This window comes from Halichoerus grypus, chromosome 14 (assembly GCF_964656455.1).
Source record: "Halichoerus grypus chromosome 14, mHalGry1.hap1.1, whole genome shotgun sequence".
Taxonomy (NCBI): domain Eukaryota; kingdom Metazoa; phylum Chordata; class Mammalia; order Carnivora; family Phocidae; genus Halichoerus; species Halichoerus grypus.
The window spans coordinates 2,584,227-2,598,087 of record NC_135725.1 but is presented as its reverse complement, the minus strand read 5'-3'; the positions used below and the strand labels follow the sequence as shown (position 1 = coordinate 2,598,087).

The 13,861-nt window shown below is 51.7% G+C and overlaps 1 protein-coding gene across 1 annotated transcript in view; it reads left to right on the top strand.

Moving 5' to 3' along the window:
- Window positions 1-10,380, top strand: part of SHC3 (SHC adaptor protein 3) — a 92,551-nt gene extending 82,171 nt beyond the window's left edge. The window contains exon 12 of the mRNA XM_078062181.1: window positions 9,979-10,380. Coding sequence (XP_077918307.1) covers window positions 9,979-10,107 — 129 coding nt within the window. The 3' untranslated portion in view covers window positions 10,108-10,380. The remainder of the gene's footprint in view (window positions 1-9,978) is intronic.
- Window positions 10,381-13,861: the final 3,481 nt, after the last annotated feature.

Genomic DNA, 13,861 nt, shown 5'->3' with positions numbered 1-13,861 from the left:
TTCACGAGCTGCGTTGCTGGATTTGGGGATCTAACACTAACTTTAGGGTGTTTCCAGCTGTGCTTCCTAAGTGAGGTTGGTCTTCGTGGTCTTTGCTGCCTTTTGCTTGTGTTACTCATCTGGTTGGGGTGTCAACATTATAGGGTTATGTTCACCTCTTACAACAAGCTAGGCTCACCCCGGGTCAGAGAAGCCTTCCCTCCCCATCGCATCTCACATAGAATCCCCTGGAGGGCCCCTATTTATGCACCGTGATTTATTTTCACCTTGAAGCCCTTATCACAAACAGGCGCTCATTTATTTGCTAACCTGCTTACTAAGTGGTTTTCCCCCCTGGATTGTCATCTCTGTGAGGCGAGCAGCCCTAGTTAACACGCTACCCCAGCACCTAGAAGAGCGGGTGCTCGACACGCATGTGGCAGGTGAAGGAGGCGCAGAGGGACATGGGGCTTTCGCGGGAGCTGAGAGCCCCAGAGTCCACATGGTGCTAAGGGGCCCGAGCTACTGATGGGGATGTCCTCACAGATAAGCTTTTCTAAACAGAATCCGTGCAGAGCGATTTCCATTTGCAAGGGCTGCTACTAATGCTTCTCTGTTTTCTGAAAGAAAATACCCAAGCAAATCTGTGAAAAGATAAAAATTGTAATTGAAACTTCAGGTATTTTTTAAGGATGAGAAGTTCATAGTTTACCTAAGTTGTACCGTCTCATAGAGCGAAGACAGTTAATGTTTTATTTACTCAGTCCTTACAGACACAAGGATGATTAAGGAAGGACAGGTATGACCACTACCATTCACACGCGCACGGGGGGGCAGGAAAGTGCCGCAGGTGGGGGGGCCAGGCTGCGGCCGTGAGCTCACACCAGGTGCTGGAGCGAGCCCCGACCCCAGGTTGTGCTGTCCACGCGGCTTTAATTTCGGAGAAGTATGTAGTGCCGCTGGGAAAAACTGTAAGTCCCACCTCCTAATAACTGTTCTTTTGGGAGGCTTTTTGCTGGATCTGCTGATCTAGTTTAATTGATCCAGTGGAGGAGGGCTTCAGCTGAGAAAGACTTAATCACAAATGTAATGTCGCTTCCTTGCTGTTAGGACACTAAAATAGACGATGAACACATTCTCTTCAATATTTATTCATCTGATTTTCATGGTAATTGGTTGGTCCCTGACTATAAAGGGGGAAACTTGGCAGAACAGATTACTCAGAGAAAGAAGGATGCAAAACAGTTCTGAGTCTAAATTTACTGCAGAGTACACCAACCTGTGCGCCTTCCCACTGCACACTGATCGTGCAAGACGGGGGCTCCTGGGGTCGCTGGAACCTCGGGGCACGAGGAGGGCAGTGGCAGGACTCCTGAGTCCCCGGGCAGGTGTGGGGCCGCAGCTGGGCTGATGCCGGCGCCAGGCTCTGCGGGAGCGGCTCCCGAGGTGGAGTCTGGAGCGCTGGTTTTTTCTGCGACATCTTCACCATCATTCAGTCGGCCCTCTTGAGCCTAAGATATTCCCTGAGGCCCCCGTCCTGGATTCGTCCCTTTGGCGGGAAGGGCCAGCAGAGCGGGGCAGGCACGTGCTTGCATTTGAATGAGAGGCACCTGCACCATGGCTGGTGTTCCGTGGGCTTCCCGAACGTGGTCTCGGGGCGTGGCACCTTAGAAAAGCACAAGCCGGCTTTGCATTTGGGAAATCACAAAACAATGCCAACCATCCAACACCCCACATTTATTAGGATTTTATTTTATTCTGAGAGTAATTAAGAAAACAAATCCGCCCTATCCCTCCACTTAAAAAAGCCTTGTTATTTTAAAATTCCCTTTGTCTCAGGCCAACTAGGCTATGCTGAATTGACAAATGACTGGTTTGAGCTGGGTGTGTGTCAGGAGGCTCTTTTTCCCCCCAGGTCCTTGGTTGCATGACTCGGGTCCTGGGGGGCCTCTGTCTCCCGGGTCTGCCTTGTTAACCTGGGGGCTCCAAGGAGGAGAGAGGGGTGGAGAGAGCAGGGCTGTCGGTGGCCTCGCCGGGGACTCTTCGGCCCACACGGACCTGACTGCAGGGGACACGAGAGCCGTGCAAGGTGCAGCTGGTGGGTAGGGCCGTCGTGTCTTTTAACTTTGTATCATGTAACACCTGCAAAGTATAACTGAGCAAGATGTTACGAGACTTTGATGGGAAGCGACAGCCCGGGCCGCTCACCCCATCCGACCCCGATCCCGAGAGGCAGGTGCACCAAGTTCTGTCTGCAGGTGCCCTCCTGGTGCTCAAGAGGCTCTTCAGAGATTTCATATCTTACGGTGTCATTTCTTGATGTTGCCTCTGAAAAAACGAAAGGTTAGCCTCTTTTTCAATTTTTGACAAGTGTTTCCATTTTTCCAGGTCGTCTCTGTGCATGTAAACATACAGAGCCTGTGTTGGTCCAGAAGCGTCCGTCCCTTCCGTCCCGCCTCCCCATCCTCCCGCTCTGTCATCCCCACCTTCTGTGTTTTCTGAATGCACAGACGTAGAGACAAGAGTACTGACCTCCTATGTACCTATTACTCACTGCAAAGTTTACTAGTGTTGTTCTGATATCGCTTCACCCCATCCACTTGCGGGGAGGATATTTTCTGAGAGGACAGCTCTCTTTTCCGGAATGATCTGAGGCTACCTTGCTCCAATGCGCCATCGCCCCGGGTACAAATGGGAGTGTCGTGCACTCACAGCCGGGGTCCCGTGCAGCTACCAGAATCGGCTCTCCACCCCGAGGGGCCACCGCCACCTGCTCTGCCTTCCTGCACCCCTCCGCCCAGCTGCCCCAGGAAGTGGTGTTCGCGAGCGTTCACCTGGAGGCTGGACGAAGGGGGCCTTGGGCCGGCTTCTCCTCTGCAGACTCTCTCCTTCCCTTGTAATTATTAAATATTTGGGGGGGAGGCACAGTGAAGCTTCGTATACACCCTCTATCCAACCAAACTTTCACCCTGCTAATGAATTTGTTTTCACCCGTGTGGATTGACGGCTCCCTGTGTGGTTCGGGGGTTAGCACCAGCTGCCCTATCTCCTTCCTGCTCCTTCGAGCGGGTTTCAGTGCCCCTCTGACGTGGCCTCATTCTTTTGTGCCTTCTTCCTTCAAATACACAATGGCCTCTGCTGCAGTCCTGGGAACCCCGGCCTGGCTCTTTTTCATGGGGAGACCAAGACCTGCACTTGGGGGTGTGGAGCACCTGCAGCTCAAGATGGACAGATTGGTGCAGACACGGGCATGCATGCACATGTGCACATCTGTGTGCATTTCTGTGTGTTAGAAATCATATGTTCACAATAATTCTTCCAATTCCACTCTGATATTGCAGGGTTCATCCTACTTTTTTCTTTTCCTACATTTGTAACTCTCTTCTCCAACAACGAGAAGCCTGACCCCTTAGCCTTAGTATTTTCACCTCTCTTTGGTTAACTCACCTGTATGACATGCCCCCCCCACCACAGCCGCTGCCCCTCCCCTCGCGGACGCCACCCTCACCCTGTGGGGCGGCAGCGTCTCGGCGCAGCCATTCCCCGTGGGCTCCCTGTCCCCCTGAGCATGCTCTGACCACCCCCTCCCAGCCCTGATGCCCATCGGGCCTCTGACAGCCCGCACCTGCCTCGTGCTCGCTCCTGACTCGGCCTGGACTCCGGTCTTCTGTGGGGGGCCACTGGGGGCGCCCCCACCCGAAGCACAGACATCTGTCTTCCTTGGCGTTTGGACTGATTGTTCATTCAGGAAGGAGAGGCGATGGAGAGCGAGGGGAGGGAGGAGATCCTCAGAGCTTTCGACAGCGTATCCAGGCGGCCTGCCGTCCCTCTCACGAGTACTTCAGCGTGGTCTCCTACCACAACAACACGACAGCATTGTTATAGCCGACGAAGCTAAAGATAGTGACTTCACATATTCAAATTCCCCTGAGTATCTCAAAGACGTTCTTTGTATAGTACGTGTGTTGGAATCAGAATTCAAACGTGGTCCACGTGGTGCATCTTATTCTATTTTCTTTCCGTTTCCCCCGACACCAGTGGTTTGTTTGAGTGACTAGACATGTTATTTGCCTGTAGAATATCCCACATTATGATTTGGGTTGTTGTGTCCCCCTGTGGCTTCATTTCCCTGCTTCTCTGACCCCCAGATTTTCTATAAACTGATAGACACAGAGGCTTTAAAAACAGCCTCAGTGGGATATGATTCACATGCACACCCGTTTCAAGTGTATGATTCAGTGCTCCTCAGTATATTCACAGATGTGTGCATCCATCACCGAAGCCGACTTGGAACACGATTATCACCTGCGAGAGGAACGTGACAGCGTCCGTCCGTCACCTCGCCAGCCTCGAAGCCCCTAGTCCCTTAGCATCTCCGGGTTCTCCCTTCTGGACTTCCCTCGGAATAGAATCATGTAACTGTAGACTTTTGTGACTCACCTCTTTTCCCGAGTGCGGTGTTTTCCAGGTTCATCCATGTCGTAGCATGGGTCAGCAGCTCGTTCCTTCCTGTGGCCAAATAACGGGCCACCTACGGACAGACCACATTTACTTGTGACGGGTCTGCCGATGAACATTAGGCTGTTATGAGCAATGTTGCTGCAAATATCATGTCCACGTTTCTGTGGGGACGTGTGTGTCCATTTCTCTTGGACCTGTACCTCGGAGTGGATTTGTTGGGTTGTAGGGTAACTCTATAATCTGTCACTTGAGGAACCGTCAGACGGTTTTTCAAAGCAGCTGCACCATTTTCTGTTCCAACTCACGGCGTGCAAGGGCTCCGATTTCTCCACAGTGCTCCTACCCTTGTCATTGTCCACCGTTTCGATTCTGGCCGTCCTTGTGGGTGGGAGGTGGGACACCATTGTGATTTTGACTTGTGTTTCCGTGATGACTAATAATGTCACGCATCTTTTCAGGTGCTTATTGGCTTTTTATGTATCTTCTTTGGAGACACGTCTATTCAAATCCTTTGTCAATTTTTTTTCTTCCTTCTTTTCAGATTTTTTTTATTGTGGTAAAATACATAAAACATAGAATTTACCACCGAAACCAGTGGTGAGTGTAGAGTCCAGTGGTATGGAGTGTGTGCGTGAGGGATACAACCACCCCCACCAGCCATCTCCAGAATGCTATTCATCTTGCAAAACTGAAACTCTGTCCCCATTAGATAACTCCCTGTTCTCTCCATCCCCCGCACCAGGCATCCTCTGTCCTACTTTCCATCTCTATGAATTTGACTCCTCTAAGGACCTCACGTGAGTGGAATCACAGTATTTGTCCTTTGGTGCCTGGCCCATTTCACTCAGCATTGTGTCCTCAGGGTTCATCCTCACTGTAGCAGGTGTCAGATCTCCTGCCTTTTCAAGACTGCGTATGGTTCCATCGTGTGGATGGACCGCATGTTGCTTACCCATTCGTCATTTGATGGACACCTGTGTTGCTTCCACATTCTAACTAATGTGGAAAACGCTGCTATTAACACAATATACAGATACCTCTTTGAGACTCTGCTTTCAACTTTTCAGGTAGCCTCCTAGAAGTGGAATTGCTGAGTCATATGATAATCCATTAACAAACATTTTTTGAGAAACCATCAGTTTACAGTGGCTGCACCATTTTCACCAACAGTACGTGCACGAGGGTTCCAATTTCTCCTCATCCTCGCCAACACTTGCTGTTTTCTGGTTTGGGGACAGTAGCCATCCTAACAGGTGTGAGGTGGTATCTCATTGTAGCTTCGATTTGCATTTCCCTGGTGATGAGTGATGTTGAACATCTTTTCATGTGCTTGTTGATCATATGTAGATCTTCTTTGAAGAAATGTCAATTCAAGTTCTTTGCCCATTTTTGAATCAGGTTGTTTGTTTTTCATTGTTGAGTTTTAGGAGAACTTTATATATTCTGGATATTAATCCTTTATTAGACGAGATGCACAATTTACAAATTTATCCCCCCATTCTGTGGGTTGCCTTTTTATTCTGTTGATAGTTCTTTTAATGCACAAAACTTTATGATTTTCATGATACCCAATTTGTCTGGCTTTTCTTTTGCTGCCTGTGTGTTTGGTACCATATCTAAGAAACCACTGGAAATTCAGTGTCTTGAAGCTTTTGCCCCGTGTTTTCTTCTAAGAATATTAGGTCTTACATTTAGGTTTTTGATCCATTTTGAGTTAATTTTTGCATGTGGCATTAGCTCTGGGTACTTCATTCTTTCGTATGTGGATCTAGTCTTCCCAGCTCCATTTGTTGAAAAGATTATCCCTTTCCTATTGAATGGTCCTGGCACTGCAGTTAAAAATCACTTGACCATATATGCCAGCGTTCATTTCTAAGCCTCTCTGTTCTTTTCCACTGGCTTATATGCCAATCTTTATATCCATTCCACACTGCTTTGATGACTGTAACTTTGTAATCAGTTTTGGAATCAGGAAGTGTGGGTCCTCCAACTTTGTCAAATTTGTTGGTCTTTTCAAAGAACCAGCTTTTGGTTTCATTGATTTCCTGTGATTCCTATTCTCTGTTTATCTCTGCTTTAATCTTTATGATGTCCTTTTTCCTGCTTGCTTCAGGGTTAATGTGCTTCCTTTTTTTAGTGTCTTAAGGGAGGTTAAGTTATTTGTGAGTTTCTAAATTTTCCTCCTGCTGTTGGGGAAAATGAGTGCTCATGTGGGATGAGGTATTGATTGGAAGGATGTAAGTAATTGGCATACAAGGTCGCAAGGTTGATTCTTGACATTGCAGCCCTTGGGGGCTGATGTGAGCCTGGCATTCTCTGGCACTGTGTCCACTGGGTCTAGGAAGGACCTGAACTTCACCTTAATTTCAAATCTGGGGGAGGCCAGGCTATGTGGCTAGGTGGGTCTATATCCCACTTGGGCTAGTTGTATTTGGGCTGGATCCTCTGGGGGTGGAGGGTCTACCGGTGGATCCAGCCCAAGCTGAGCCATTGGACAAAGGGCAGCAGGTCTGAGTGTGCAGCCTGTTCCAATGGAACCAGACTTTAATTAGGAAGCATCTCTGTCGGATGGCTTTGCCCGAGCCAGTGTGACCTTTTGGAAGAGAACAGATATAATCATTCTGTCGTTGGTGGAGTGTACTTGTTAATGTACAATCTCTAAATGGTATTTCTAACTGCCAGGCACCTACTTTAAATGTTCCCCAGGCAACTCGAGCCCACCATGCCTAAAGCAGAAAGTATGGGCTCCACCCCCTCGCCCACTGCCCTGTAGACTCCTTCCCACGGCTCGCCCCGCCCCCGAGCCTCAGCCACCAACGCCTTCCTCCTCACACATGTTTAATTTTATAAGAAACCACCAAACCATCTTCCAAAGTGGCAAGTCCCACCAGCAGTGAGGAGAGCTCCTCCTGCCACACATCCCCACCAGCATGTGGGGTGGTCAGTGTTCTGGATTTTGGCCATTCTAATAGGTGTGTAGTGGTGTCTCATTTTAATTTGTGTTTCTCTGATGACGGGTGATGCAGAGCATCTTTCCATGTGCTTATTTGCCATCTGTACATCTTCTTTGGTGAGATCTGGTTGTTTGTTTTCTCATTGTTAGTGTTAAGATTTCTTTGTATGTTTTGGATACCAGCTCATGAGATGTGTCTTTTGTGAATATCTTCTCTCAGTCTGTGGCTCGTCTTCTCACTCTCTTGACTGTGTCACTTGTGGGGCAAAAGTTTTTAATTTTAATAAAGTTCAGCTTCTTATTTCTTTCATTCATGAATCAGGCCTTTGATGCCATATCCAAAAGGTTATCACCAAACCCACGGTCATCTAGGCTTTCCCCTGTGTTATCTTGTAGGAGTTCTGTAGGGTTTTTTTTAAAGATTTTATTTACTTATTTGAGAGAGAGAGAAGGAGAGACTGTGAGAGAGTACAAGGGGGGAGGAGAGGGAGAAGCAGGCTCCCTGCAGGGCAAGGAGCCCGATGTGGGGCTCGATCCCAGTACACTGGGATCATGACCTGAGCTGAGGGCAGATGCTTAACCGACTGAGCCACCCAGGCACCCCAGGAGTTCTGTAATTTTGCATTTTACATTTAGGTCTGTGATCCATTTTGAGTTCGTTTTTGTGAAGGGTGTAAGGTCTGGTCTAGGCTCTTTTTCTTTTCTTTTCTTTTCTTTTTTGTTTTGCATGTGGATGTCCAGTTATTCTAACACTATTTGTTGAAAATGCTATCTTTGCTTTTATTTCCTTTTTTTGTTTTATTGTATACCTAGGACTTCCACTGTGGTGTTGAAAAGGAGTGTGAGACCAGACATCCTGGCCTTGTTCAAGTTTCTTTTCATGAAGGAGGATGTTAGTGGTAGGATTTTTGTAGATGTCTTTATCAAGGACCAGCTTTGAGATCATCGATTTCTCTATTGATTCCTGTTTCCAATGCCATTGGTTTCTACTCCAATTTTTTTTATTCTTTCTCTAGTTTCTGAAGTTAAAGCTTAGATTATTGATTTCAGATCTTTCTTCTTTTCTGAACCACATGGCAGGGGGTTCCGTCCATACACATAGCTCTGTGGGCTGCAGGTTCTCTGGGCAGGAGCCAGACTGGAGTTTCAGCAAGTATTTATGGGAATAGAGTAAACTGGCCTACTTCTTTAGGCAGTAAATTTATATCACTTACCTCTTCCGCATGCCTTTATTTGTGTGTGTTTATGGCGGCCAGCCTACACACTCCAAAGATGCTGAGCAGTGAGCTCTCAAGCTTGGGCGGCATGTTGGAATCACAGGATTTTTGTGAAACGCCCTGGTGGCCGAGCCCCACCCCGAGCTCCTGGTGGAGTTGGCCTGGGCATGGGGCTTACTGAACGCACTCAGGTGGTTTGGATGTGAGCCCAGGTGGATGCTACTGTCCCAGACACTTCTCATCATAAATCCTCATTCACCCCTGCTGTCCCAGAACTTAAATGAGTATTAGTTGCTAAAAAGTGGGAAAAAGAAGTCAACATCAAGACAACACCCCAACAGTAGTCTCAAGCTGAGTTCTTAGTGTCCCTCACCCCTAAGAAAGGGGCCTGCCCATGTCACCCCGGGGTCTTTCTAGGACGGGAATTCTAAGGAACTTGGGAAGATTAAAGAACCTCAATGAAAAAATGCCTAAAAGTCTTGCAAAAATATTTCTTTCTGAACATGCCCATCAGGTTGCCTCCTCCATGAGGCTCAATGCCCAGCAGTTGGGAGCCCCATGGACCAGAGGGTCCCTGCCCCCTGGGTGCTTAGAGAGACTGGTGGCGATGGGGGCCTGCCTCGGAGTGGGACCCCAGGAGAGGAAAACATCCTCATTCCAAAGCTTCTGCTGTTGCCTTTGTTGGTAGAGCCCAGAGCAGATGGCCTGGGGGCTTCAGTGGGCCCACCTGGAGTATAGACTGGGGGCGGGAATGAGGTCAGGGCTGAAGGCCCAGAGACAGACATCCCATTGGTGGGTTGGTAGAGAGGGAGAGGCAAGAGGGTCACATTAGGAGTGGGAGTGAGAATACTGGGACAGATAAGGAAGGAGGAGAACAGAGCGCCCTCAGAGTCCCCGAGGGAAAGGTGGGGAGAGCTGATTGCCCCCGGGCAGGGATGGCCTCTAACAATAAGGCTGGAGAGAGAGGCCAGGCCCCCAGGGCATCCCAGAGCCATCATGAGGGTCATCTAAGGGCCTGGAGGGCCAGCAGGTGTAGCCACGCACCTGCCCCCTGCCCCATCTCTCACCCCCCGCCAAAAGAGCCGGCTGCGAGGGGGATGGTATCCAGAGCAGACTGGGAGATTGCTCCGGGCCAGGCCTCATCTGCCTTCTTCAAGGGTGGTCTACACTGGGAGTGTAGCAGCTCAGGGACCAGGGCACAGGCCCAGTGAACAGACGGAAGTGGTGGAACCCGGCAGATGTGTCTCTGAGAGTGTGGGGGCCCCGGGGAGGCGCCGCTCGGGTCCCCGTGGTCTGGCTGGCTCCGAACACGTGTTCTCTCTCGTCTGCCTGTGTGTCACGCGTTCCTGCCCTCTGTGTCTCTCCCAGATCCGGACGAAGGACAGGGTCTTTGACAGCATCAGCCACCTCATCAACCACCACCTGGAGAACAGCCTGCCCATCGTCTCAGCCGGAAGCGAGCTCTGCCTCCAGCAGCCGGTGGAGAAGACCCTGTGACCCGCCAGCCGCCCTGTCCTGACCCCGCGCCAGTGCTCAGGAGCCCTGAGTCTTCCCGGGAGATGGGCATGGAGGCTCCGGAAGCTCGGGCCGCTGCCCGCAGGCTCAGAGCCTCGTCCAAATCCCCAGGAGGAAGGTGTCCGTCAAGTGCAAGTTTCATAAACTTGTTCTGATTTTCTCATGTGCATATTAAAGGTGTACATACCTATACATCCTGTACAAATTATCCCTCTATATTTATATTTTTTAAGACTAAGAAAGATGTAAGACTAACGTTCTGTGCTGTATGTTTTTAATGGAAAAAAAAAAAGTTTGACTGTAGTTGTCCGGGCAAAAATTTAATTCAGCTGACCCATTCTCCTGAGAAATTCCGCTAGGAAGGTGTCACCTGCGGGTTTTACCTGGTAAGCCCCACTCGGGGAAGAGAAGCAAGCAGGAGGGCTGGAAATCAGCGTGGAGCTGTAGCGGAAGAAGGCAGGATGCTCCCCAGAGCGGTTTAGCTCTGCACGTATCGCTCCATGAACGGTTGGTCCCGGCGGCCGCCACCCCGCGTCGCCGGCGCCCTTTCCGCGGTGATGCCGCCTCCCCCGCTGTCGGCCCCGCACCTGTGTGCTCGCGGCGCCCGACAGCCGGGGCCGCCGCGCTAGGGAGCAGGGGGTGGCCCAGCTGTTTCGGGTGGTGCCGAGCACAGGAATGCTGTCCGCCTTGACCGCTGTCGTCCAGGGGTCTGTTTGACGGCCAGATGTGGCACAAAGTGAGCCTCAGGGACCAAGAGCATGCTTCCCTCGTTCTCATCTGTATAACGACAAACCGGTACGTGCGGACGGCTGGTGGGGGCAAAACCTTGGTTTCTGTGTCCTGCTGGCCAGTAGGCTGACCTCAGGCTGCTGGGGTAGCTGCCAGGCAATTGCCCCCCGTTACGTCCAGCAGAGAAAAATGCACGTGTACGTGCTCGAGACATTCGCACATCGGCCGTTGTTCCTGCTCCACGTTTGCCTCAGGCGGGGGACTCGGGCGTCTGGGGGATCGGTTTGAGGTTTTGCTTCTCGAGTGGTTGGTGGGTAAAGTGGCTGTCTCTGCAACAGATTTCCCAGTTGCTCCCTGGAAAGGGCCCAGGATTTCTTACTGGGTGTTTTGGTGTCCAGAGGTCGACAGTGTTTCCAGCTTTTAAAAAACACCTGGGTTGAGGTTACCTCGTGATTTAACAGATGCCGCCTTTTAAAAGCGAGAAGGACTCACCCGTTGGTTGGCATCCTGTCAGCAGGGCCACAGCCCAGGCTCCCGTCCCGTGCCGTCCCACAGCCCGCGGCGGCCCTGGATCAGGGCAGCGGGACTTTCTGCACACTGGCACGGGGCAGGAGTAAATTCGATGCTTCAGGAACGAGGAGTTAAGGGTGGATTTTGAAAACTCTGATGAGTAATGATTCTGCAAAGTTCTAATGTTAAATGAGCCCCATTTCTGTTTTCAGGGGTGGGTGTGTGTCCAGGATGGTAGATGGGGTGGAGCTCGTGGGTGAGGATGGGTTGGGCAGGTCCGAAGATCTGTGTGGGGACTTCTTAGGAGTTTTCGTCCTTTGAGGATCCCGTGAGTCCAAGAAGACAGTGGCTTCAATCTTCTAGAATGTTCTGCCATGGATTGGAACTAATGTAGGACCGCCGTCTCTTCCTGGTGTGGTTCTGGTTTCAGTCACAGTGTGGATACCCCACTCCATGTTACCCAGAAGCAGTGAGAGCTGAACGGGGCTGGGGCAGCAGCTGGTTCAGTGGGGGGCCGGCTGTGGGAACCCCCCTGCGCCCCGTCCTCTGGAGGCCCGCATCCCTGCAGACATACACAGAGGTCCCACCCGTGTGCCAGTGTCCACACATATAAAAAAGTGGGTAAAATGACTTTTCTCTGGACAGCCTGCGGGGCCCAGCTGGGTAATCTTAAGGGCACGCCCCAAATGCTAGTGTTTAAAGGCAAGTAGGCTGGTTAGGGACCCTGAGCCCCTGGACGGCTCACCGGCTTTCTTTGCCCTCCTGGGGATATGAGAAACAGTCATCTGCGGGGTTTAGAGCTCTCTGCTGTGAAGTCAGTGATTATCTCAGTGGTGATAAGCAATATATATCCTGTTTTTTTGCATGAGAATCAATTTAAAAATTAGAAATATTGAGGGGAGATCACATTTGTTTCAATATTAATTCAAAATATGTATTTTTAAGTTCAGATTCCAGGATTGCTTACAACACAACAGGGCCAGTGGGAACCCCTACAGCCGCTGGAGCACCAACAGGCCCGGCAGATGGCTGCCATACTCTCGCCTTCCTCCCTCCGCTGTGTGAAGCGGGTTGGGACTCCACAGGTCACTGCAGCTCCCCTTCAAGGCCGTGGGATGGGCATCATGGGGAGCCCCACTCACAGGGGGAGAAACTGAGGCACGGTGCCCCCCCCCCCGTTCTAAGCCACACGGTAGGTGGGCTCTGCTGCACCTGGAGCTCAGGATTCCCAGGCAAAGACCGGCCACTCCCTGCCCAGCCTGGGTCCCCCCTTCGCCTGGACCTGGACTGCACCTCTGCCAGGCAGGGCTGTGTTCCCGGACCCCCGAATCCCCGGGTACGCTCGCTGCTCACTGTGCCCGGCCCCCCAGAGCCCTCGGTGCACGGGGCCTGCTGCCTCTCTGCCCACAGTGCACGGGGCCTGCTGCCTCTCTGCCCAGGCCTCTGGGCGTGCTGGGCATGCGTGGCAGGTCTCACAGGCCCACGATGGCCCCGCTGTGGTGTGGCCCTAGAGACCCCCACCCACTGCCCCTCCCACCCACACCACGGCGTGTGAATGAGCGGGACTTCCAAATGACCTTCTCGTCCCACTGGAGCCTGCGGGTCCCTGCGGGGCTGCCCACCCGTGGTTTCAGCGAGCGCTGATGCTCGAGGCCCCGAACTGCCCTGTGCACTGTCTGGTAACACATTCAACCATCTCCCGCCCCAACTCTGCGCGGACGCGGCCTCTCCCAGGCTTTTATACCCGAGAGGCCACAGGGCCCAGCGGCCGCGTGGCTGTGACCCGTGTTCACATCTCGGGTGTTGGGGTGGGTGGGTGGACCACGGCCCAGGCGCAGGGATGGAGCGCTGCTTTCAGGCGGTGCCAGATGCCACGTGGCTCCTTCTCATAAGTGACACATTGAGACGGATGTCCTGGTCCTTCTTTCTCTGAATCGGTCCCCAGGTGAAGGCGATTCCCACGAGATCACAGGCCGCCCCTGGCAGCGCCGGCGTCCTCCCCCAGAGCCGCGTGGCCTCACGCTTGTTGCTGGGTGTCTCTGAGCGGTGGCCCAGCCCCCGCACCCCGCCCCCCGCCACGAGATGGAGCCGAGGTGCTGGTGAATATACGGAAACAGGAAGGACAGCTGCTTCCTGGGACACTTCATGAGCACGTGTGATGGGCTCCCTCTCCGTGTTCACGCACCTGCGGTCCATCCGCACCTTTCTGCAGGTGGTGACAGCCCGATAGCAAAGGGGACGGGGATTGTGGAAATATTGCTCTTAGGTCACTGTGTGTCGCAGACAAATCTCGGGCCTGAGTTTTAGAATAATATCTGGGTCTGTAGTGAAACTTTAAAAATTGGTCCTGAGAGAGATGAATTGGGAAAACCACTTTACAGGAAGGTGTCGCAAACCTGGGCGTGCCAGGGCCCCCCAGAGGTAACAAGCAAGGAAGCATTCTGGGATCGTGCTGCTGCAGAACCCCCTTTCTAGTGCGGGAGCTGGGCCAGGTGAC